Raw genomic sequence first — 25,812 nt, forward strand, 5'->3', positions numbered from 1 at the left:
CCTGGCAAACCAACCCCATACTGAGGGATTGCTGGGCTAGAAAGAGTGAAGGCTTTTGTTGGGTTTAGAATACAGTATTGCTTTTGTTCTAACTGAGTGGTGGAATGCATCCTTTCATTAACGCTGCTTTCTCAGGCCTTTAGGCTAAGTCCAGTTTGTAAACGCTGCTGCTGAATGCTGTGCCACTGGAGTAGAAGCCTCAGACCCATGTCATGAACCCAGGCTTAGAGGAGAATTAGTTTTCTAAGTGGAGTAAGTGGAGGTGTTTCTTTTGCTTGCATATCTCTACTTTCCCCATTACACATTAGTGGAAATTAATACCTTATGTCTAGGGAAGCAGATTCCTAGCTATTTCAACTGTCCCTCAAAATACAGGTGGGAATTACAGTCCTGAAAGACAGGAACTGCCCCTCCAGGTGCAGACCAGGTTGGCTCCCCAACATGGCCACCGTGACCTAGAAGGAAAAACTCAGAGGGCCATGGCTCCCTACCTATATGTGTGAATGACCATCATATTTCTGAAATACTTTTGTCCAAAGAATTTACAGCATTTACATTTCTTGATACCTATTATTTTAATTGTTCAAATTTTGTCCTTGCCACAATACCAAAAAGTGGACACAATCAGCCCTTTTCCTGATGGTAAACCTAGAGCTTTGAGAGGACAAGTACCCTGCCCCCAGATGACCTAGCATGTCGGAGAAAAAGCCCAGAATGAAAGCAGTGTTCCTACCCTTGGGCATCCTGCCACTGTCCTAGGTATGGGCAGCTTCCAAATAGAACTACGATCAAACCCCTTATCTCTAGTGATCAAATCTGGTGGCTTCTGAAGCTGTATTGTTGTTCTGATGACTGGCTGGATAAGCCTTGAATGGCAGGAAAAAATGTATTGAATGAGTGGTTCACCAGCCTACCTTCTTACCGGCACCCTGGCTCCTCGTGAAATGTATATGTTGTGTCATTGCCAGTGACTATGAGTCAGCCGCAGGCAGGAAGATGATGGAGTCATTGGTGCTGCGCACCAGGCGACGTGGCTGCTTTCTTTGTGCTTCAACATTCCTGCCTGCTGCGTGGCGCATGCTTGTCATTCCACAGCGGTCTGCTGTGCACACGGGCCTCAGCGGGCCAGTCTACACCTATTTACATCAGCTGTCCAGCTGTCAGCCTCCTCACACCCGTCTGCCTAATGGGACGAGATGAAATCTGTTAGGGGCTGCCTCTCAGAGATGAATGGGATATTCACAGAGTTCCAGACACTGTGGTCGAAGTGTAAGTTCCCTGGGACCCCAGTCTCTAGCACATGGGATAGAGAGGCTTTCGGGAAAAATTTTCTGGGCACTGGCTCCTTACCAGACGAGGGCTTGTTTTGGGTGTTTCCGTCCTATTGTGTCATGCCTAGGAAAGAAGCTCTGTCCAAGTAAATTTTCAAGGGATTTGATATACCTGGTATTTGTATAGAGTCTCAGGTAAGAACTCTATACAAAGCAATTGAGGATCAGCTTAACCTTCCTTTATTTCAAATATCCTATAAAACCCTCCCAGGTGGGTTTTGGTCTTTTTCTTAACAATGTCAGCACTCACTGCACGAATCTGGGACTTGTGACTGACAAGGCTGAGCTTCTGGAAGGCTGAGTGACAGTCTTCCCTTGATTTTATTTAGATCATTTCATGGCAACCCAGTGTGTGTACGTGTGCGCATGCCATCCCAAAACAATGTATTAGGTTTCTTGTCTGGGGCCTGCCTAACTCAGGAGAATGCTATAAACTACAGCTCTCACTTGAGGTCTCCTGGCCCCTTGGGACCAGATAGCTGGTCATAGGACAGCTCTGTTCCCTCTCCCTTTCCCTGTCCCTGTTAATAGTGAACTGTTCTCAGCAAGGCTTGCTTCCTTCAGAATCCCACTTAGCATCCTGAAGAAGCCTGAGGCCACTCCCATAGCAGGAAGCTGCCCTAGATTTGGGCAGTAACCAGTAGAACTTGATACTGACGCCAGAGTGTAAAAATAAACACCTCCTACAGTGCTGTCTTAATCCATGGGCTTCAGAGTTGCTATTATTAACCCATAGGCCTCATAGGCAGCTGTGATGGGCAGACAACAGCCTGGACAGACCTATCCTGCCAGCCCGGGATCAGACTGTTTCTTGCCCACACCTACTGGGATCTGATCTGGGGCCCTGGAGCAGCAACATCAGTCTGGGAGCATGCCCCATGACAGGTAATCCTAGAGATGACTTAGTATCTTTGGTCTGGGAGAGCCTTAGGTTCCCAGGGCCAGTCTGCCAGTCCCGAGTATAATTGACACAGGATGACTAATTCAGTCCTAGTGCTGGGAAGGGAAAAACAGAACATGACTCTTTCCATTTCCTTTGGCTTTTTTAAAGAGATTTTGCCTGCCCGTTCCCTAGATCCAGAACCTTTATGTTTTCTGGGAAATTGGGAAAGGAGAGAGGAGAGAACTCCATTGGTCCTCTGCCAAAGATACAATCATAATAGTGACCATAACTGAGCACTTGCCTTATGTCAGGCACTTTACATACAATATCTTATTTAAGTCTGTCTCAAGCTCTTGAGGGAAAATATGACAATTTTACAAATGAGGAAGCTGGAGCTGAGTGAAGTTGAGTAACTTCCCAAAGTCCACTGCTGGCCAGCAGTGTGCCAAATTTGAACCCAGACCTGTCTGCACCAAAATCCGTGCTCAGAATCATACAGAACCTACGTTCGTAAATATTCAGGACCAGGCCAGACTCCAGCCACATGTTTTAACATTTCTTTGCTTAAGTAAAACATCAATTTACTCTTTAGTCCTATAACTAAAGCAAATATCAAATAACTGGTACACAGAAATGGTCTTTGCTGCCACCTGCTAATGAAGTAGTCAGTCCCTGCTCTCTTACCAAGGGGAGTGAACTAGACGTGGAAACTGTCATCTAAAGTCTGTTGGAAAATAAGTCACCGTTGGGAAAAGTTAGGACTCTGAGGAGTCCCAGGGACTATGACCACTCTGCTGAGAAGAGGTCCAGACTGGAACGTGGGGGAGCCAGGCTTTGATAGCTGCTTGTGAATGACAGTATTTCCTTGAAGGGCAGCAAGGCTTTTCTCTTTCTCCTGCCTCCCCTACCCTGTCTCCACAACTAGCTTGTGTAATTCAATCTAGATTCTTCTCATACCCTGCTTCACTGTGCATATGTGGCCTTTTATTTACAGCTTTGACAGACTGACTGCATAGCAGTTTACCAGTCTGCACCCCTCAGTCCAGTGCCTGGGGGAGGGGAAGCAAAGAACACTCTGGCCTTGCTTCCTGGAGCCCTGGAGCCAAAAGGAACAACCAAAGGAAAAGCAAGGGGTTGACCACACTGAACACTCAAGGAGAAGCAAAAGGGCTGTTTTGTCCCAGCTAACTTGCTCCTGCAGACTCACACTTGAGAGCTCCGTCCCAGCCCAGCAGCCCACGGTGGGCCTTTCAGCCCCCACTCCTGGTAATTGTCTCTGGTCCGGGTGCTCCGGTTCCCTTGCTGCACCTGCACTAGCATTCAGGCTTGATCTCTCCACCTCCTCGTCCTGTGGGCCTTACTCCCTGCTGCTCCCTCCATCTTCTCATTTGAAGAACTCAGTCGGTCAAGGTAGGAACTAAATCTTTCCAAATTCTCTATAGTCTTCTTCTGTCTCCCTAACCTACATCCTAAAAGAGAGAGGACTTACAGCCAATTCTCAATCTCTAGAGACTTACAACTGTAGCAGTTAGAAGCCAAGCACCTGGGTGTATAGATATGTGTGTATACGTGTGTGTATGTGTTTTATGTGTTTGTGTTGAAAGGCAGGTGGGTGAAAGGGAGGACATCTTTTAGCATCCTGCATAAGAACCTTCTTCCCTTGGGCTGCAGGTTTTAACCTGACTTGGCTTGTAATTAGAGTTTAAAGGGACCTTAGGAGGTCATCTGATTCAGCCTTCTGCCTAACGGGTATTGTGAGTTGAGCTAAGGAAGTGGTCAAATGGTTGACCTAATGGAGAATTAGGCATACAGTTGCTGGCCATATAAGTGGAAGAGAATTTTTTCCCAGGTATAATACCTTTTGAACAGAGAGAGACCCTGGGACAAAGTTCAGTTTGTTATCAGATCCTTATGGAATAAAGGGAAGCAACCCTTTACAACTCAGTGAAGTTCAGTGGCTTCTAGCTTATTCTTCCCCTGGGTACAGTTCCCAGTGCTACAGTCTCCATTCCTTGAATTAGGGCCTTCGGAGCTTCAGGTACAACTGAACCTAAGAGATAAAACCATTGGAACCTATTGGGGGTTGCTCCCCTGGATATTCTCTGTTGGTGATTTTTTTTAAATCCTCACCTGAGGATACATTTATTGATTTGAGAGAGAAAGAGAGAGAGATTGATGTGATAGAAACCCCAATCGGTTGCCTGTTGCATGCACCTGTAGCAGAAATCAACCCCCCCCCCCGCCTGCCCGCCCCAACCTAGTATGTGCCTTGACCAGGGATCAAACTCACAACCTTTGGATGCACAGGATGACACTCCACCCAACTGAGCCACTTGGCCAGGGCTCTGTCAATGATTTTTATTATATTAAAGGTGCCTGCATATTTCCAGTCCATAAGGGAGGCAATAGACTTGGGGAAAAGAAGACACACCCACACCAGGTGGCATTAGGAAAGAGCCCATTCTACTTTAAAGCCAGGCCTCTTCTAGAGTGCTTGTATTTGACCTTTAGGAATGGACTTTTAGCTGAACCTTTCTGTAACATTGTTGAAAAGTCAACAGCAAAGCAAGCTCTGTGCTTGGAAAGAGGACTCTGAATCAGGGAGGCCTGATAAGGAAGCAGCTGGGTGTGTCTGGGTCAGCCCTGCAGGCTCGGTCTCTTTCAACACACTCCCAGCAGCTGGCTGGCCTCACTTGGAGTCCAAAATAACATAACATCAGTTCAAAACAGTGGCCTCCTCAGCCAGGAGCAGCTACATACAACTCAGAGGAAAGACAGATGAACTCCTGGAGGCTGGCTGCTATTGCATTTGTAGAACCAGGCTCCCGTTGCCATAGCCAGGTGCCCTCAGGCATCCAACAGCTGTTTATTCTCTCCTTGCAAGTCAGCCCAGTTCATTTCTGTACTCAGAAGAAACTCTGTTATTAGTATAATTCATCGACATCATTTTCCAAACATATTTGATTTGAGAGCCACAAAGAAAAAGAAGAGACGCTTTCTACCAGTTAATCATTTGTTTCGGTCCCCATTTCTCCAACCCCAACAAACCACATTCAGTCTTGCCTTTGCCCAGAGGTTTTCAGAATTTCTTCCTCTGAGCCCTAGGGTCCCCTGGAGGTGCCTTTGGAGCACCCAAAGTGGAGAGAGGAGAGAGAATTAGAGTGTATGGGCCTTTAGGTCTCTCCTGCATCAACCACAGTAGTTCTGTTTATGTATTGGGGCTGAAAAAGTTTGAAACCACTGCACAAACCCTTATCTCACGTCCTGAAACATCTTTCTTGTCACCCTAGCCCTCCCCAGAGACATGTTGGCAATGACTTTAACAAAATTTTGAGCACCTCAAGCTGGGCTCTTACCCCTGAATATCCACCATGGTGCTTTATACACAGTAGGAGTACAGTGGGTGCTGTGGCTTGGCTGCAGAGTTGATCGATTTATTGACTCCTGAGCTGATTTTAATCATTGGCCTTGAGATGCTTCTAGATCAGAGAAGAGCATACAGTATATTATAGTTTATTTTGATTTGTTACGATTTGAGCACTTCTGGCTTCTCCTGTTGGAATCAACCATGTCGTCTGAGGCGAAACCACGGCTAAAAGGAGTTACCTAACATAGAGAACACCTGACTAGGGCAGCACAGGCAAAAGTACTTCCTGTTGATTTCCAAAGAAGGTCCTGAGGTGAAAAGTAAGCAGAGTGATTAGTAGGAAAGATTAGGGACAGAGGTCTACTAAGAGCACGTAGTATGTTTTTTTCGTACTGCTTGCTTTCACTAAAAATTAGCCTGGATGGTTTTCAAAACTACTCAGTGTCCTGATTTGGGAAATGTAGATCTTTTTCCTTGCTAAGCTACAATTACAACACCATTCAAACTGTTTATCAGTGCCTCTTGTATACATACATCTGCATATCTTTTTTACTTTTTTGTTTTGGCTTTATTTTGTTTTTTAAATTAACTTACATTTTATAAAAGTTATATATACATTTAGTTTTTTTTAAGCCAAATGATAGAAAAAGAACATTAGTGGGAATGCTGGCAAAACCCAGATAGTCTGCAAGTTTAGTAAATAGTAATGTACTTGATGTTAGTTTCTTTGTTTTGACAAATGTTCTATGATTATGTAAGGTGGTAATATTAGGGGAACTGGTTGAGAGAGCTACAGGAACTCTGAACTATCTTTGCAACTTTTCTAAAACTTATTCCAAAATAAATAGTTAATTTTGAAAAGGTCTTCATAATGAAAAAAATAGTGCAAAATCTGGGACAATCCAATCATCAAAATCAAGAATGCCAGCAATGAATTATGACCCACTAAATTTTTAAAAAGAAAAAGAAAAAAGAATCCAAGAGTCTGTACTGATACCAAATTAATAATAGATAGAAGGAAGGAAGGCAGGATAGAAGGAAGGGAGGGAGGGAGGAGACTCTTTCTTATATTAGAATGCCAACTAATAAATGTAGAAGAAATAATAGAAAGAAAAGCATTGTCTTTCAACCATCAGAGTAAATAACTGCTTCAGTCAAAAATCATCAGCGGATGCTAACATTTCTGTAGAACGTTTAGAGTTTGTAGAGCATGTTTGCACACTGTTTCGGGTAAGCTACTGTTAGGTCTATAGCAGGAAGCACAGTGTATCTCCCCTTAGTCTCCACATCCTTTTTGTCACCCACTGACTCCCCATAAAATAGGCTGGTCCAGGCATAGGAATGCTCAATCACCAATTATTATATTCACAGATGTTTTATTTTCACCACCTCTGGATCTCTCTAATAACCTCTTCCTACTTGCTTATCTTTGCAATTTTTATCCTTTATTCAAAACACGTCATAGCGGATATGTATTCCGTATCTGACATTCTTAATACCTGAAATCCTTGCAATTTAAGTGCATTGTTTGTTGTTTTCTCTCTCACTCACTCACAGTATCTTGCTTCCATATATATTTGTGATCTGTGATAGAAACTAATTTTTGCCTGCTCTTTAATTTTGAGAATCCTGTCAGTTGAAGCTGGGGATGTTTTTTCCTAGCAAAGATTTGTTTCTGTTTCTGCCAAGGGTCAGAGAGAACCACCAACCTTCACTCACGAGCTGACTTTGAGGGTCGAAGCCAAATGTGACGGGCTCAGGTGTAGCGCCCTCACCTTTCTAGAGGCCCAAGGCTTGTCATTCTGACCACACAGTTAAAATGCTTGGGGAATTGGCCCACAAGGAGCTGTGGTCCGCCCCCACCCACCAACCCGCCTTGCTTACTCTGCAGCCAGCTAATGATCTCTTTTCCCCTTTTTGGGAGTGGGGAAGTAGACTCAGAAATTTTTCCCATTTACTGTGAGTCCTGAAATGCTTTTTAAAGTATATTTATATAGGATTTATTTTTTTGCTGTAGAAGGGAGTCCCTTAATATATGGTTCACTATAATGCAAGTACCAAAGTCTATGTAATTTGATATCCTGCCTTTTTAAATTCTCTTTTAAGCCTTTTTCTATACCAGTAAGCATTCATTATAAACATATTATCTACGATTCCATTATATTCTATTGCATTGCTAGACCACTGTTTAGTTATCCATTTGTATTGGATTTAGAATATTTTCAATTTTTTGCAGTTGCAGACAATACTGCAGTGAACATTATTATGGTAATGAGAGGTGAATTTGCATGGCGGGATGTAAAGAAAAAGCATAGCTGTTTCTCTGGGTAAGGGTTGTAAACTCAAATGTTTTATAAAATCCAGGCAAATAATACAAATAAGTACAGTGAACCAGTGAAGCTGGCTAGGTATAAAATACCATAAAGAGTGATGGGTGCATGTCAAACTGAAGGGTCATCCTATGAGGGTAGCCACTTCTTATAAGGGTAGCCACTTATGAGGGTGCCACTTACAAGGGTAGCCATTTCTCAAACCCAGCTGATTGTCACCATCTAGGAGTGGGGGCCTGGTACGATCAATTCTTCTAATGTTCAAGCAAGACATCCTGGACATTCAGATATTTTGTTTTGAAATATTCAAATTTTTATGGTGGCGTTTTATTCAAGCTACATAAAACCTATTGACACACAAGACGTGACAGCCAGGCTGTCACTTTGCAACCTTTGTTGTGCACTTGGCCCCGCGGATAAATGGTGGGGAAGTACTACTGACTGAAGGCGCAGCTGTTCAACCATCCTTCCATCCTCAGTACGAAAATGGAGAGAAGCGAGGGCAAAGAGTTTATCTCAGCACTGAAGATTTATTTACTAAGCACTTTACTAAAGCTCAGCTTTTTCATTTTTGTTTTCCTTCCTCTCTTCCTCATCAGATATGCTATTCTCAGTCTAAGCTAACCTTCTAAAAGCTGGCTTGGGTTCAGCTAGCTCTGCTCAGATGTTTTTTTATCAAACAAACATGGGTGTTACCCTACTAGGTGCCAAGGCTCTGTGCTCAGAATTACTTATCAAAATACAAGACACAGTCCCACACTCCAAAAGTGTGCTGTCATCAGGAGCTAAATAACAAAATTAAGTGGCTGAGGCTTGGTACCAAATGAGCTGTGCAGACAATTGGTGTTGAAGAAGTTCAGAAGAAAGACTTCCATGATAACAGGATTTAAAATAAAGTTGATAAAAAAGAGAAAGAACTAGTAGACATATGGACAACAGTGTGGTGATTGCAGGAGGGAGGGGAGTGGGTGAAGGTGGAAGAGGGTATCAGGAGAATAAATGGTAATGGGAAAAATACAATAAAAAATAAACCATTTAAAAAAGGAATAAATTTGGCATGCAGTGGAACATGGTCGGACAAGCAGGAAGGAACTCTGCACACACCATTAGAGAATCTGGATTAGCCTGTACGCAATTGGGAGCCACTGGGAACTTTTTAGTAGTTGGGTGACATATTGAAGGCTGTATTTTGGGGAGATTAATCTTGTATCAGTATATAGGATAACTGGGAAGAAAGAGCCAGAATGAAAGCAAGAAAACTAGTTAGAAAACTATATAACAGTTCAGAGGAGAGGTAATACGGGTCTGATTTAGGGTGACAGAAATTAGTGAGGGAAACTTAAAAGGTGATACAACAACAGTTAAGAACACTGACTTTGGAATCAGACAGACCTGTGCCTGAACCCTAGATCAAACATTCACTGACCAAATTACCTTAGGAAGATTATTTAATATCACTGAGCCTCAGATTTCTCATCCATAAAAGAGAGATAAAAATACTTAGCTTGGAAAGTGGCTACATATGGGTTATATGAGATAATGTAAGTGCTTAGCCTAATAGCTGCAATATAGTAAAAGCACAATAAATTATTAGGTCAATGCCTAAGACATTGGCAGGAAGACGCAGCATGATTTGGTGATTGTCTGAATACGAAGACTCCAGGTGACCCTTAACATTTTCAAGCATGTGTCACTAGTAATCTAAAGCTGATTTTAAGTAGAAAAATCAATTTTGCTTTAAGATGTGTTGGATTTAAGGTAGCAGTAAGAAGTATCTAATAGGCTATTGGAGATTTGATTCTGGAAGTTCGGGAAGAATGTAAGATTTGGAAATCAATAGCATAAACATTTCTCAGGTTGAAGGCTCAGTTCTGAGTCTTGTTGTAAATCTACATTAAAGTATGGGCCAGGTATTGTTTTATTAAACAATGAAGAAAGAACTAGAAGTAGAGCTAGGAGGATTGGTACTGACAGAGCCAAACGGGGGGAAAGGTTTCAGTAGGAGATGATGGCTAAGTCTCAATTTAAATATTATAAGTTCAAGAATTATAATAGTTCAAGTGTTACAAGAAGACAGACTTCTGGTACTTAAGAAATGGATAAGGAAAAAGAAGAGTTAACATAGTTCATTCTTCTAAGAATTTTGGTGTTAGAAAAAAAACAGAAGAAAGGGGAAATTGTCTGAGGTCCCTGGACTGACACTCCAGTGATGGCTAAGGTAAAAGACAAAGTGCGTGCACCATTCTAAAATGCCCCCAGCAATGTGTGAGGGTTCCAGTTTCTCTGCGTCATCACCAACACTTGTTATTGTCTGTGTTTTTTATTTTAGCCAGTCTAGCAAGGTAAAGTGGTATCTCATTTTAGTTTTCATTTGCACTTCCCTAGTAACTGATGATGTTGAGATTCTTTTAATGTGCTTTGGAGAAATGTCAATTAAAAACCCTTTGCCCATATTTTAATTGGGTTTTATGTCTTTTTGTTGAGTTGTAAGAGCTTTTTATATATTCTAGATAGAAGTCCCTCATCAGATACGTGATTTGCAAACATTTTCTTCCATTCTGTGGCTTAGCTTTTCACTCTCTTGATTGTGTCCTTTGAAGCACAAAACTTATACATTTTTTTGAAGTTCACCTATTTTTTATTTTGTCACTTTTACTTTTGGTATCATGTCTAAGAATGTATTGCCTAACTCAAGGTCATGAAGAGTTATTCTCTTTTTCCCCTATGCTGTCTTTTAATAGGACTTTTTTTAATATATATGAAATGCAGGGGCCTTCTCTTCCAAGCCTTTTGAGTCAGATCTGCGCCCCGCTCACTCATTTTTACTCACAGAACATCTCTTTTTGGACCTCTCTTATTGAACAAGACTCTGACTAAACCACCTTATCTATGCCAAGCACAGTACTAGGTTTTATGGGAAACACAAAAGGAAAATTATACTGTCCTGGCCCTGACTGGTGTAGCTCAGGGGATTGAGCGTGAGCTGTGAACCAAAGGGTCACCGGTTCAATTCCCAGTCAGGGCACATGCCTGGGTTGTGGGTCAGGTCCCCAGTGGGAGCCATGTGAGAGGCAACCATACATTGAGGTTTCTCTCCCTCTCTTTCTCCTTCCCTTCCCCTGTCTAAAAATAAATAAATAAACCCTTTTAAAAAATACATTATAAAAAATTATACTGTCCTATGCACTGAATATTGGAGATACAAAGATGAATGTAGCTTGGAATGTTCAGTCTCACTGCACATTCCAAGACTTTAAGAGACATGTAGGCAGATCTGTAAAAAAAAAGAACAATAACCATATCAAGTGAGCAATTATTTACTTAATCCTTAAACCCATCCTGGGCTGATGTTAGTGTCTGCCAAGGTTTGTGTGAAAATGCAATGGAATGAGAAAAATGACAGTATGCCTTTCTTTTATGAAATGATGATAGATGATGTAAGGTGTTTTTTTTTTTTTAATGATGCTACTTGGCAATGTAAGAAATTGGCAATTCTATATTGATCCCCTGGGTTTTGTGGGGCTTTTTTTTTTTGTCTGTAAAATCAACAAGCTGCAGCCTTGGGTTCACAAGACAGAGAGAGAGATCATTTCTGGCTCTGGGGTGATCAGCGAAGATTTGACGGAGGGGTTGATCTGGGCCCCGCAGGCTTTGGATAATTCTGAGTATAGCCAAGTATAACGGGCAGGAGAATCTGAACAAAGGCAGCGGAGTGGAAATGAGCTTGTGAAACCAGTTTGAAGGACTACATGATGGGGCATGGGAAGTAAGTTTGGGTAGAGAGGGAGTAGAGAACCAAGATGGAGGACCTTGAAAGCCAAAATGAGGAGTTTGAACTTGATTCTCTGGGCATGAGAGACCATTAAAAGGAGCAGGAGGAGTGACACTGAAGAAAGAGGTGCTTCAGGGAGATGAAGCTGGCGGTACTGGACGGTAAACTGCAGGTGAGAAGACTAGTTAAGAGGCAGTTGTAGGTTTATAATGTGACAGTATTTGTATTTGGTTTCTAGCCAGGAAATAATTTGATCTTTCACCAGAAGCCCTATAGATCTTGGGCAGTAGTGCCTGGAAAGTATATGACAATGTGGTCAAAGATGTAGTGAAGTAAACCCAGCACTGGAAACACGAGAGCTGCCGCCTTCCATGTAAGCACCTGGAAACATTTCGTAAGTGGTGGCTCTCCGGTGCAATGCATGGCTTAGCCTCACAGAAATTTCAGGGACAAAGACCCTGGGCCCAGAGCTCTTACAGTAAGAAGCTAGAACTTTAAGCACTTGGTCATAGAAATTGACTTTGCCCTAATCTACAGCTGCTTATCCAACCCCCTTTGGGGTCTGTACCAGGGGAGAAGGAAGTACCGTGACACCATTTCTGCTCCTTTTACTTTCCCTGCAAAGATCATTAATGGTTAATTTTATGACAGCAGCCCCCCTTTCTCCTTCCCTTCCTTATTGTTTTCTGTTTTGTAGGATCAAGGGTCCATGGTCCCTCAAACAAATCAAGGTTGGAGATAGCTTTTGGCATTTTAGCCACTTCTGTTCTCTCTCCAGTTCAGCTCATCTCAGTATAGCATCAGTGGGTGTGTGAGTCTCATAGGGAACAGAAGAAGCAATAGGAAGAAAGAAACTATTTCTTCTGGATCCCGTGTGGTGGTGGCTGCTATGTTCCTGGCCAGTGGACCCAAACCTTCTTTCTAGGGACCTGAAGGGCTGAGCTCTGGAGTCCAGATAGTAGTCAACACTGGGCGGAGCCCCAGGCAGGGCTAGTGCTTAGGGGCCATGCCCAGCCTGAGACCATCTCCGCATCCAAGGGTGGTAGCAGTGGGCACTGGCATGAAGTGGGCAGAGACATGCTGCCACTTACTGTACAGTTGGCTGTGGCTTCTCTTTGCTGGTTCCCACAAAACTGGCCCAGAGCTTGAAGAGGGTGAAGCAGGGAAGGGGTAGAGGGTTCTGTAGGTCTACAGACAGAACAGATTTTTTTTCTGGCCTACCCTTCCTTGCCTTGCCTTCCTTTCCCCAGAAAATAGTCATCCCACCCCCTGGGCCTGCCCAAAAGGATTCTGCTTCCCCCACAGACCCAGCTGGACCCTGATTCAGCACTATCCAAAAACTGATGGAGAGCCCTGGCTGGAGTAACTCGGTGGGTTGAGCACCAGCCTGTGAACTGAAAGGTCTCCAGTTCAATTCCTGGTCAGGGCATATGCCTGGGTTGTGGGCCAGGTCCCCAGCCGGGGGTGCACGAGAGGTAGCCAATGTTTCTCTCCTACTCTTTCTCCCTCCCTTGAAGTCTCTCTAAAAAATAAATAAATAAAATCTTTTAAAAAACTGATGTAGGTGAGAAGTGAGGATTCTGCTCCAGTTACATTAGCAGACTCTGAAGATCAGGGATCTGAATTGGACCCTGTGTTAGGAAAGGGGCCTGTAGCCAGCTTGGTCCTGAGGCTCACTACCACCCTGTGTATAGAAGCCTGCCTAGGGTGCAGTCTGTCTTTCTGAGACAGACGCATTCCTCTGACCAGGCATGCCCTGGAAAGCCTAGTGCTAAGTCTACAAGGGCATCCCTAAAGACTGAACTTGGTGTTACTGCTGGTGTCTGTAGCCTCCCTCCAGGGCTTCATGAACCCCTTCCCAGTCTGGCGGCTCCACCCAGGGGCCAGTCTGGTATCCCAGTGAAAGGGAAAAGCTGGAAAACAAGAAGTCATTCAGAGTGGGCAAAAAGAGGAGGGAGAGGTTTCTGGCTAAGATCTAAAAGGAGGGGCCTAAGGAAGGAAGGAAGCTCTAAGCCTCTGCCCAGACTTTTTTCTGAGACTCTTAAGGACAAGAGAGGAGCTAAGCCCAGGGCTCTCCCTAATTTCCCTTGCTGCCTTGAGAGTTCTCATCTTCCAGCACTGGCTGCCCTCAGAGGCTGTCTCCTTTCTCCCTTCCCTAGGCTAAGGCCCTGGGGGACTGACAGGGAGGGAGGCTGAGCCGCTGTACTGTGGGCATGCCTGCTCCTTTCCCTTCCCCCTTCCCTTAGCAGCAACGTCACCGCAGCACCAGCGGCAGCAGCGGCAGCAGCAAGGATATTGGGGCTGGGATTGCGCAGCCTCCTTGCATTAGCAACGTTGCCATTGTATTAGCAGAAATCAGATCTTAGGAAATCGACTCAGTTCCCCCTGTGTGATCCCGTGGAACAGTGCCTCAGCTGGAACTGTCAAGGTTGAGCTTGGTCGGAGTGCAAAAGGAACAGAAGCCTTCGGGTTCAGCTCAAAGCCCCATACCGAGGTATGGCTCAGCGGAGCTGGGGGAGGGGGAGGGCACGGACGGTAGGATAACGGATCAAAAGGTTTGGGCGCTAGCTTCTGAGGGTTGGCTTTGTCTTTCCTAAAGATAGTGAGAGTGAGCATAAGAGCAAATATTAAACAAGCTCACCCATGCACATATTTGGTGCAGAGATAGGTAAAAGCAGATGGGCTAATGCCATATACGAATATATATATGTAAAATTTTATTTTTTTTTATTTATTTTTGGTCAAGAAGTAGAAGAATCCCTCTTTCCTTTCTGGGCATTTCTAATGAAGCTGCTATAGTGTGGGTCAGGGTGGAGAGGATCAGATCTAGAGACAAAGGCTTAATGGGAGGAGACACCCCTAAAGCTACTGTAAGTTTATGATGGAGAAGGAGGGATCCATGCAGCTTTCAAGAGGAAGGGCTGAGAAGCATCCAGCCCATCCTTTCCCTCCACATATACATACATGCAGATAGACACACTTACCTTATCCTGGCACTGTGGGAGCCACGAGGCTCCAGGTAAAAATGGATGGAGTAAGAAAGAATGTTGACCAAGAGGCTCCACAGTATTTGGGGGAGGGGGAGCCACTGTAATGCCTAGGGCACCTGACCTGTTATAATCAGCGTGCTTATACAGGCTTAGATTTCTAACAGGAAGATACCTAAGCATAAGCCGATACTCCTGGATTCATCCTCCTGCTCTCTTCTCTCCAGTCCTGCCTGAGAGAGGACCCTGGCAGTGAAAAAGTTATCAGTCCTACTGAGACGCCTCCTGGGACCTCAGGACAAGGTCAGATTGCTAGAGAATAGCAACTGAGTACTGCTGTCTTCCCCAGGAGGCCAAGAAGAGAGGCTCGATTGACTGGCAGAAAGATCCTGATGACCAAAGACAGAGGAAACCTTTCTTCTGGGATTTAGGAACATTTTCCTGCCCAGAGTTACCCTATTGCTGAGCGGATAGAAAGAGTTCCTTAGATTTCCCTGGCCTGTATGGCTCAGTTGGTTGGGCATCCTCCTGGAGATGGAAGAAAGGTTGCTGGTTCGATTCCCAGTCAGGGCACATTCCTGGGTTGTGGGTCCTTCAGCAGGAAGCAACCAATCAATGTTTCTCTCACACATCAGTGTTTCTCTCCCTCTCTTTCTCTCTCCCTTCCCCTCTCTCTGGGATCAATAAAAGAAAAAAAATTTAAAGAAAAAAGGTCAAAAGTTAGAATTCCAAGTCCCATTTTCATTCTGTCATTTATTCATTGAGTGGTCTTGGGCAAGTCATTTTATTTTTCTGAATGTCGATTTCCTTATTTGTTAAAATGGAAGTGGCTCTGCCAACTTTGGTGAGCTGTGGTGAAGACCAATGAGATGATGTACATAAAACGTGCATGTGAAAGTTTGGGGTGGAGGAAGACATGAATGCAAAAATCTTGTTAGACGCCCAAGGAACTTCATGCCTCCTTTGGCTAAACTAGAGTTGTCTGTGGAGAAGTGATTGGCAGGCATTTCCCTTGGCTTTGTGGAGATCAGGAAGGAAGAAGACCCCTGAAATACAAAAATACAAAACAAAGGAAAATCCACCAGTGAAAAACCTTTAGCTTAAAATAGGATTTGATACAACCTAAATGAGAAGCTAAAACTATACAACTTTTAGAAAAAACAGGAAATTTTCCTTATGGTCTTGGGATAGACAAAGGTTTCTTAGGTAAGCAGGATATAGAAAGCTTTAAACTAAAAATTAAAAAAAGATAAAAAGAACTTATAAAATTAAAAACTTCTGTTAGTTAAAAAAAAAAAAAAAACACCATTAAGAAAACAAAGGGGCAAAGCCACAGGCTGAGAGAAAATATTCTCAAGATGTATGTCTGACAAAAGACATATCCAGAATAAATAAAAAACTTCTAAACTGAATTTTTTTTTAAATCTTCACTGGAGGATATACTTGTTGATTTTAGAGAGTGCGGAAGGGAGAGAGGTAGAGAAAGACAGAAACATTCATGTGAGAGAGAAACATCAATCAGTTGCCTCCCTACGCACCCTGACTAGGAATCAAACTGGCAACCTAGGTATGTGCCCTGACTGGGGATCAGGCTGCAACCTTTTGGTGTATGGGATGATGTTCCAACCAACTGAGCCAACCAGCCAGGATTCCTAGACTCAATTTTTAAAGAAAGACAAGTCAATTTTTAAATGGGTAAAATAGGAGTCAACAAATAACCAAGCACTTACTGTGTTCCCAGCACCATGTATGGGTTCTAGGGACACAGAGTTGACTAAATCACTGTTTTTGACCTCAAGGAACTACCCTGTCATCTGGGGGACAGGAGGGTAAATGTAACATTATAATACAGCTGTCAGAGCCCGCCAGCCAAAGGCTCTTTATCACCTTCCATGTCCATTTGTTCTTTACCCCTGGTTGAGAGATTCAGCGTTCTATCTAGACTGTGTGTCACTGTGTGTTTCCATTTGAATGCACATGTGACCCAGTAATAGTTTTGTGGGTCCGAATGATACATTCTTACGTGTATATACCTGTGAATGCCTCTTGAAAATCATGCTTGAAAAGGGTGGGGGGGTATTCATTGTGGTTCAAGTGATGGTTATAGCTCGTAGGGACTTCTAGAATCACTGCTGTATGTACAGGAAAGTTATCTGCGCCTTTTAGTCTGACCTTGGATTGTGGCCTGGATTCTAGGGAAACCTGGTACCATGTATAAGAGGAAACCCCTCCACCGTATCTGTGGTGTTTAAAGAATAAAACTGTTCATTATGTACATAATGATATTTATTATATACACATTAAGAAAACACATACAGATAAAACAAAAGAATACAATTAAACATAATCCAAAATCACTCAACAGAGATAAGCACTGTTAACATTTGTTGTACATGCTTCTGAATTTTCTCCCATGCACACCCCTACGGTCTCCATGTTTGTGCCCCCCAAAATTCATGTTAAATCCTAACCGCAAAGGTAATGATAGTAAGAGGGGGGCCTTTGGGAGGTGATTAGGTCTTGAGGGCGTAAACCTCATGAGTGGGATTAGTACCCTTGTAAAGCAGGCTCCAGAGAGAGATCCCTTGTCCCTTATACCTTCAGGGACACAGCAAGAAGGTGCCCAGCTACGTACCAGAAAGAGGGCTTTCTCCAGAACGCAACCATGCTGGCACCTTGACCTTGGACTTCACAGCATCCAAAACTTTGAGAAATAACTTTCTGCCTCTTATAAGCCACCCAGTCTGAGGCACTGTGTTACAGCAGCCTGAACTAAGACAGATGTAGACATGTTTATTTTAAAATGGTGTCATAATGTGCATGCTATTTGTAATGTGCTATTTTCACTTAATATTTTGTGAACATTTTCCCAAGTCAATAATCATATTAACACAACATTATGTTAAAGATATTCTGTTCTGTACATCTTAAAATTGGTTATTATTGGAATTTTAAAATGTCTCCAACTCTCTGTTATCTTTGTGGCATATGTATTTGAGCACAGAATTTTCTTGGTGAAGGAATGGCAGAGATAAGAAGAGTGAAGGGAAGGTTATCTTATGTACCTCACAGCAAAGCTTCCCCCAAATGCACTTCACCTCTCTGTACAAAATCCCACGCTTTACGGCGGCCGCTCCTCCCTTTTCTCCTTTTCACCTGGTCTCTGCAAGTGCCCAGTGTCTTCCCCCGCTCAGCATCGGTCCCCTTCCTCACCGCTCTTTTGCTCTTCCCCTAAACCCTAATCCTTGTTCCTGTTTTGAAAAATGTTTTCAATAACAGCTTTATTAAGATAAAAATCACATGCCACAAGTTCACCCTTTCATAAAATTGAGATATAATGACATACCATGTAATTCCATAGTTTTGATTTTATTCACAGACTTGTGTGGCCATCACCACTGCCTGATTTCAAAACATTTGCATTCCGCCAAAAAGGACCTACACACCCATTTGCAGTCACGCCCCATCCCCGTGTCCCAGTCCCTGGCAACCACTAATCTACTTTCTGTTTCTGGGGATTTCCCTATTCTGGACATTTCATGTAAATGGACTCATACAACATCATACAAAGAAGCCTTTTATGACTGGCTTCTTTCACTTACCATTCTGAGGTTCATTCATCTCGTAGCATGTATGAGTACTTCATTCCTTTTATTGCTAAATATTCTGTTGTATGTATATACCACATTATATTTATCCATTTATCAGTTGATGGACATTTGTATTGCTCCCACTTTTTTGGCTATTGTGCATAATGCTGATATGGATATTTGTATACAAGCTTTTACATAAAAATACATTTTTATGTAAAAATATATTTTCCTTTCTCTTGGGTATATATCTAGGAGTAGAATTGCTGGCTCACGTGGTAACTTTGTTTTACATTCTGAGGAACTGCTGGACTGTTTTCCAAAGTAGCAGCACCATTTTCCATGGCTTCCCACAGTGTTTCAGGGTTCCGATTTCTCTACATCCTCACCAACATTTGTTACTGTCTTTTATCTTAGCTGATGTAGTGGGGTGAAGTGGTATCTCATTGTGACTTTTATTCCTCTAATGGCTAATGATGTTGAGCATCTTTTCATGTGCTTATTGACCATGTGTAGGTCTTCTGTGGAGAAATGTCTATTCAAGTTCTTTTTCCCAGCTTTTAATTGAGTTATATACCTTTTTATTGTTGAATTGTAAGACTTCTGATCAGAAATCTCTTAGCGGATATATGATTTGCAAATATTTTCTCCCATTCTGTGGGTTGTCTTTTCACTTTCTGTTTTTTAAGTATATTTTATTGATTATGCTATTACAGTTGTCCCATGTTTTTCTCCCCTTTATCCCCCTCTGCCCAGTACCCCCCTCCCCTCCAGCATTCCCCCCCTTAGTTCATGGCCATGGGTCATACATATAAGTTCTTTGATTTCTCCACTTCCTGTACTGTTCTTAACCTCCCCCTGTCTATTTTGTACCTACCAATATGTTTCTTATTCCCTCTACCTCTGTCCCCATTTCCCCCCATTCCTCTCTCCGCTGGTAACCTTCCATGTGATCTCCATTTCTGTGATTCTGTTCCTGTCCTCGGTGTTTGCTTAGTTTGTTTTTGTTTTTGTTTTTGTTGTTTTAGGTTCAGTCATTGATTGTTGTGAGTTTGTTGTCATTTTACTAGCCATAGTTTTGATCTTCTTCTTTTTCTTAGATAAGCCCCTTTAATATTTCATATGGTAAGGACTTGGTAATGATGAACTCCTTTAACTTTACCTTATCTGGGAAGCACTTTATCTGCCCTCCAATTCTAAATGATAGTTTTGCTGGATGGAATAATCTTGGATGAAGGTCCTTGCCTCTCATGACTTGGAATACTTCTTTCCTGTCCCTTCATGCCTATAAGGTTTCTTTTGAGAAATCAGCTGATAGTCTTACGGGAACTCCTTTGTAGGTAACTGTCTCCTTTTTTCTTGCCGCTTTTAAGATTCTCTCTTTATCTTTAGTCTTGGGCAATGTAATTACAATGTGCCTTGGTGTGTTCCTCTTGAGATCCAACTTGTTCGGGACTCTCTGAGCTTCCTGAAGTTGCATGTCTATTTCCTTTGCCAGATTGGGGAATTTCCCCCTCATTATTTTTTCAAATAAGTTTTCAATTTCTTTCTCTTCCTCTTCTCCTACTGGCACCCCTATGATTTGGATGTTGTAATGTTAAAGTTGTCTTGGAGGCTCCTAAGCCTCTCCTTTTTTTGAATTCTTGTTTCTTCATTCTGTTCTGGTTGAATATTTATTTCTTCCTTTTGTTCCTAATCATTAATGTGAGTCCTGGTTTTCTTCTCTTCACTGTTGGTTCCCTGTATATTTTTCCTTATTTCACTTTGCATAGCCTTCACTTCTTCCTCTATTTTGCAACCATACTCAATAATTTCTGTGAGCATCCTGATTACCAGTGTTTTGAACACTGCATCTGATAGGTTGGCTATCTCCTCATCCCTTAGTTCTTTTTCTGGAGTTTTGATCTGTTTTTCACTTGGGCCATATTTCTTTGTCTTGGAGCACCTGTTACTTTGCAAGGGGCAAAACTTTAGGTATTTGCCAGGGTGGTGCAACACACTTCTGGGTTGTGGTGCTGTATGTGGGGATGGGGTCAGAGAGGGAACAATGTGGCTTGCTTGGCTCTCACTCTGCTTTGAGTCACTTCTCCTGATACCCAAAAGCAAACTGGACCCTTCTGGTGCTGATTCCCAGGTGGTGGAGGGGGCTGTGTACATTCTAGGACCCTGTGGGTCTCTCCAACAAACTCTCCTATGAGGTTAGGAGTTTCTCCTGCTACCTCAACCCCCACAGGTGTTTTCAGTCAGAGGTTTTGAGGCTTTATTTCCCCGCACTGGAACCCTGGGTTGCTCAGTCTGCCTTGCTCCCCAGTCGTCCCTCTGGGTTTATCCGCACGAAAATGTGGGACCGCCGGCTGGGCCAGCTGCCACCTTGCTGCTCATTCTCTCTGCCCCGGCTGCCTGTCTCCACCCCTCTTACCAGTCTGAATGAATGTTTCTTCTTTAACTCCTGGGTTGTCAGACTTCCATACAGTTTGATTTTCTGGCAGTTCTGGATGTTTTTTATTTTTAAATTGGTTTTTATCCTTCCTTTGGTTGTGCGAGGAAGCAAAGCATATCTACTTATGCTTCCATCTTGGCTGGAAGCCCTGTCTTTTTACTTTCTTAATGGTATTATTTGAGACACAAAGGTTTTTAATTTTTATAAAGTTCACCTTACCTTCCCTGGCAACCGTGGGTGGCTCAGTTGGTTGGAGCACTGTCCCATAAACTGAAGGGTTGCAGGTTCACTCCTCAGTCAAGGCACCTACCTAGGTTGTGGGTTCGACCCCAGGTCGGGTATATACAGGAAGCATACAATCATGTTTCTCTCTCATATTGATATTTCTCTCTCTCCCTCTCTCTCTCTCTCTCTCTCCCCCTCCCTCCCTCCTCTCTTCCTCTCTCTCTAAAAAGCAATGAAAAAATGTCTTTGGGTGCGGATTAAAAAAAAAGTTCATCTTACCTTACCTATTTTTTCATCTGTCACTTGTGTTTTTGGTGTAATGTCTACTCATTACCCCAATCAATATGCAGAGGTTTGGAACTCCAGCAAAGGAGCCTTCCTCTCAGAAAGGAAAGGAAGAAGACAGATGGTTAACACTTGCTTTTTAATTTTAATGTAATTTAACTTAACACGCATAGTTTTATTTTATTTTTTAAAGATTTTATTTACTTGTTTTTAGATTGACCTGCAACCCAGGCATGTGCCTGCAACCCAGGCATGTGCCCTGACTGTACATCGAACCAGCAACCTTTTGGTTTGTGGGACAATGGCCAACCCATTGAGCCATACCAGTCAGGGCACATAGTTATATTTTAAGACTGTGTCCCTCACACATGTATTTATTAGCTGTTTGAATTTTTTTATTTTATGTATTACCTGTTCATGGTCTTGAGCATAAAATGAACTTGGGTATGTCTTTCTTGTACTCTACATGAAGAGCTGTGATGTTACTATCTGAATGAGTTAAATTTTTTTAATTGGTGGTATTAGAAGTGTAACTAAGTGATAGAGAACTTAGGCAATGGGGGATTTAGACTCATGGCCGATGAAAGGAAAATAACAGGAATAAAAAAGGAAGGAAGAGAAATGGATGAATTAGGAAAAATTGGATATGAGGAGTCTGCACAAGACAAGACTGTGAGGATGTGATGTTGGTATCACAGGAGACTAGCACTTGAGGAGGCCATTCTGCCACAGTCCAGCCAAGAGACTGGAGAAGCTCAGAATGGGCTCTGTGAAATTGGAGCCAGGAGACCTTGAACTTTACCTTAGCCTATCAAGAGTAAAACTGGGAAGAGAAGACTTTCTAGAGTATCCCTGTAGTGAATGTTCTAGGCTGAAACTGAATAGAATTTGCGTACTTCAGAAGATCCGTACCCTGAGCTAAACAAATATTAAAAATGTACTGTGCCGCTTATGTTTGCCAGGCCTAATGTCATATTATGCTGGAGTGATAGAAAGGAAGTAAAAATAGACCCCATCTCCAATGAGAAGGAAGGGGTTGGCATCAGCCATACTTGCAGTCACTCTAATGCCCACCTCCGTGTCCGCATTCAAGAAGCTCCAGTACAGTAGTAGGGAGAGTGAGGATGCTTAGCCCACAGTCGTCAGAGAGGGACAAGTATTCTGGGGCTGAGAGGAGGAGAGAAGGAGTCTGAGATGACACAGGGGTCCAATGATATAGTATACTTAAAGATACTTTTCTTGCAAAACTATAGCCTATTGTTGTGAGGACATGATATAGAATTTGTGATTCTCTCCTCATCTGTAACCTTCTGTGCTGCAGCTGTGTCCAAGGCACCTCTGCATCGCCTCGGTGCCTGGCACCGTATCAAACACCCTAGTGGTGTTTTCTTAATTATGGCACTATTCATACTTTTCTGTACTGAGGATTAGTCATTGTTTACTGCTAAGAACTGTGTCCTTGAAAGAGAAGAAAATGCTGTCTCTGAGATCTCCAGATCTTCATACGTGGCATTAAAGGGGCCTAGGCCCTGGCCATGTGGCTCAGTGGGTTGGAACACCATCCCGTCCAGGGGTGTCCAACCTTTCGGCATCTCTGGGCCACACTGGGACAAGAGTTGTCTTGGGCTGCACATTAAATACATTGTAACACATAATTACAAAAAAAAATCTTGTAATATTTTAAGTAATTTATGATTTTGTGTTGGGCCACATTCACAGCCATCCTGAGCCGCATGCGGCCCGTGAGCCGCAAGTTGGTCACCCCTGCCACTGAAAGGTTGTGGGTTCGATTCGCAGTCAGGGCACGTACGGGAGGCAACTGATTGATGTTTTTCTTCACCTTTATGTTTCTCCCTCTCCCCTTATGTCTCCTCCTCCCTTCCCTTTCTCTCTGTCTAAAATCAAAAAACATATCCTTGGGTGAGAATTTTAAAAAGCAGGGTAGGGCCTGGCCTTTTGTCACAATTGGATGCATGGCAAACTTAAAATGAAGGGGGAACTGAAGAGCTGGACCGGTGCGATGCGGGAAGTGTGTGGGGATACCCCCTGTCCTGTCGGGCTGTGTTATCAAGCTCCATCTTGACTCTGAGTCTTCCCTCCCCTTGGGCTCTTCTCCATCTGCAAATTATATGAGAAAGGGCATGTCCCGGACTTCCAGGGAAGTGACATTAGCTTCCCTTTCTTTCCCTCTCTCTCCAGGTGCCAAGCTCTCCTGATGAAATGTGTTCTGCCCCATTGGGCTCCGGGGGCAGTGTCTGGTGCTGTTGATGCCCTTGTTCGAACTTTCCAGAATGGATAGTCCCCCAAAGCTGACTGGAGAGACCCTCATCGTCCACCACATCCCCCTGGTGCACTGTCAGGTCCCAGACAGGCAGTGCTGTGGAGGGGCAAGTGGAGGTAGTGGGGGCACAAGACCCAATCCCTTCTGCCCACCCGAGCTGGGCATAACCCAACCTGATCAAGACCTAGGACAAGCTGACTCCCTGCTGTACAACAGTCTGCACTCCACCCCAGGGGGATCTGCGAGGTCTGCAGACAGCAACACCAAGAGTAGGGGTCCGGATGGAAGAGGCCCTGGGGCCCCTAAACGACATAATCCCTTCTTGTTGCAGGAGGGTGTGGCTGAGCCAGGACTTGGTGACTTACATGATGACAGCATTGGTGATAGTGCCACCCAACAGTCCTTCCATCTGCATGGAGCTGGCCAGCCCACCTTCCACCTGTCTTCTTTCCCGCTGCCGCCACCCGGCCCCGGAGTGGGCAGGCCATGGGGAGCAACACGGAGTCGGGCCGGAGTGGTGGAGGGGCAGGAACAGGAGCCAGTGACCACCTTGGATGCCCAGCAGTGCAGCACGAACCACTGCTGCCAGCCAGAGCTGGAGACAGAGACCATGGAGCTGGATGAGTGTGGGGGACCTGGCGGGAGTGGCAGTGGAGGTGGAGCCAGTGATACCTCTGGCTTCTCCTTTGACCAGGAATGGAAGCTCAGTTCAGATGAATCCCCAAGGAACCCCGGGTGCTCAGGCTCAGGACCCCAGCACTGCCGCTGCAGCAGCACATCCAGTCAGTCTGAGGCGGCCGACCAGTCCATGGGCTACGTGAGCGACTCCTCCTGCAACAGCTCCGATGGCGTGCTGGTCACCTTCAGCACCCTCTACAACAAGATGCACGGTACCTCCCGTGCCAATCTCAACTCTGCACCACAGTCCTGCTCAGACTCTTCCTTCTGCAGCCACTCAGACCCTGGCGCCTTCTACCTGGACCTTCAACCCTCCCCAGCTGAGTCCAAGATGTCTTGTGAGTCTCACCACCCTGACAGTGGAGGAAGAGAAGGGGGCTATGGTTGTCCTCATGCCTCGTCTCCTGAGCTCGATGCCAACTGTAACTCCTACCGCCCACACTGTGAGCCCTGCCCAGCTGTGGCTGACCTCACAGCCTGCTTCCAGAGCCAGGCCCGTCTTGTTGTGGCCACACAGAATTACTATAAACTTGTCACCTGTGACCTGTCCTCCCAATCATCTCCAAGCCCTGCTGGCTCTTCCATCACCAGCTGCTCTGAAGAACACACCAAGATAAGTCCTGTACCTGGCTCTGGCCCAGACCCTGGCCCTAGCCAGCCCTCTGAGTATTACCTATTCCGGAAGCCAGAAGCCCAACCAGAGAAACAAGAAGTAGTGGGTTCCTCTGTAGAAGCTGCAGCTCCCATGGGTCCTACCGTGATTGAGGGGCAAGTGTATACTAACACTTCACCCCCTAACCTCAGCACTGGACGTCAGCGCTCTCGAAGCTATGACCGCAGCCTGGAGCGCAGCCCTCCGGCCCGCCTGGGCTCACTGGAGCGCATGTTGAGTTGCCCGGTGCGCCTGAGTGAGGGCCCTACAGCTCTGGCTGGGCCTAGCTCCCCACCTAGGCGGGTCACCTCCTTTGCTGAGCTCGCCAAGGGACGGAAGAAAGCTGCAGGCTCTGGCTCCCCGCCACTTCGAGTGAGCGTTGGGGACTCCTCCCAGGAGTTCTCACCCATTCAAGAAGCCCAACAAGACAGGGTGGGCCCACTGGATGAGGGTGCTCACTGTAGCCATAGCCTACCACCCATGCCCTTGGGACCAGACATGGACTTAGTTGGCCCAGAGCCCTGGTCCACCCAGGTCTGTCAGGGACCCCAGTCCAGTGAGATGTCACCTGCTATCCTAAGGGCTCCTGGGCAAGGCCCCCTGATGCAGCTGATGGATCCAGGGCCTGCTCTCCCAGGGAGTCCAGCCAACAGCCATACCCAGAGGGATGCGAGAGCTAGAGCTGACGGTAAGAAACCTAGAGGCTGGAGAATGCCAGAATGTATGCATGGCCTCCTCGGAGATAGGGCCCTGTCACCCACCCCGTCCATACCACTAGAGGGTCCTCAGCCTATCGTCTTTCCAGCCCAGGGCATGTCCTGCAGTTGTAAAGGGGAGAAGGAGGTTGAAGGATTTAAAGGAAAGGCACAGAGGAGATTAAAATCAACAGGACTTGCAGACTGATGTATTAGTAAAGGAAGCACTCAGAAGATTGTGATTCTGAGCCTGGATAACTGGAAAGACGATGATACGTGATTAGGGACTGCAAACA

The 25,812-nt window shown here is 44.5% G+C and overlaps 1 protein-coding gene across 9 annotated transcripts in view; it reads left to right on the top strand.

Moving 5' to 3' along the window:
• RUSC2 (RUN and SH3 domain containing 2) overlaps positions 1–25,812 on the top strand; it is a 56,933-nt gene that overhangs the window by 20,718 nt on the left and 10,403 nt on the right. For 5 of the 9 annotated variants that reach the window (XM_045840358.1, XM_045840355.1, XM_045840359.1 and 2 more), the window contains one exon: positions 23,410–25,509. In XM_045840358.1, the coding sequence (XP_045696314.1) occupies positions 23,478–25,509 (2,032 nt within the window). In that variant the 5' untranslated portion in view covers positions 23,410–23,477. Of the gene's footprint in view, positions 1–2,067; positions 2,217–3,208; positions 3,625–13,748; positions 14,178–23,409; positions 25,510–25,812 lie in introns of those variants that run through there. The other 4 variants (XM_045840360.1, XM_045840357.1, XM_045840364.1 and 1 more) reach the window with 4 other exon arrangements.

This window comes from Phyllostomus hastatus, unplaced genomic scaffold, assembly GCF_019186645.2.
Source record: "Phyllostomus hastatus isolate PE091 unplaced genomic scaffold, TTU_PhHast_1.1 phas_contig_34, whole genome shotgun sequence".
NCBI lineage: Eukaryota > Metazoa > Chordata > Mammalia > Chiroptera > Phyllostomidae > Phyllostomus > Phyllostomus hastatus.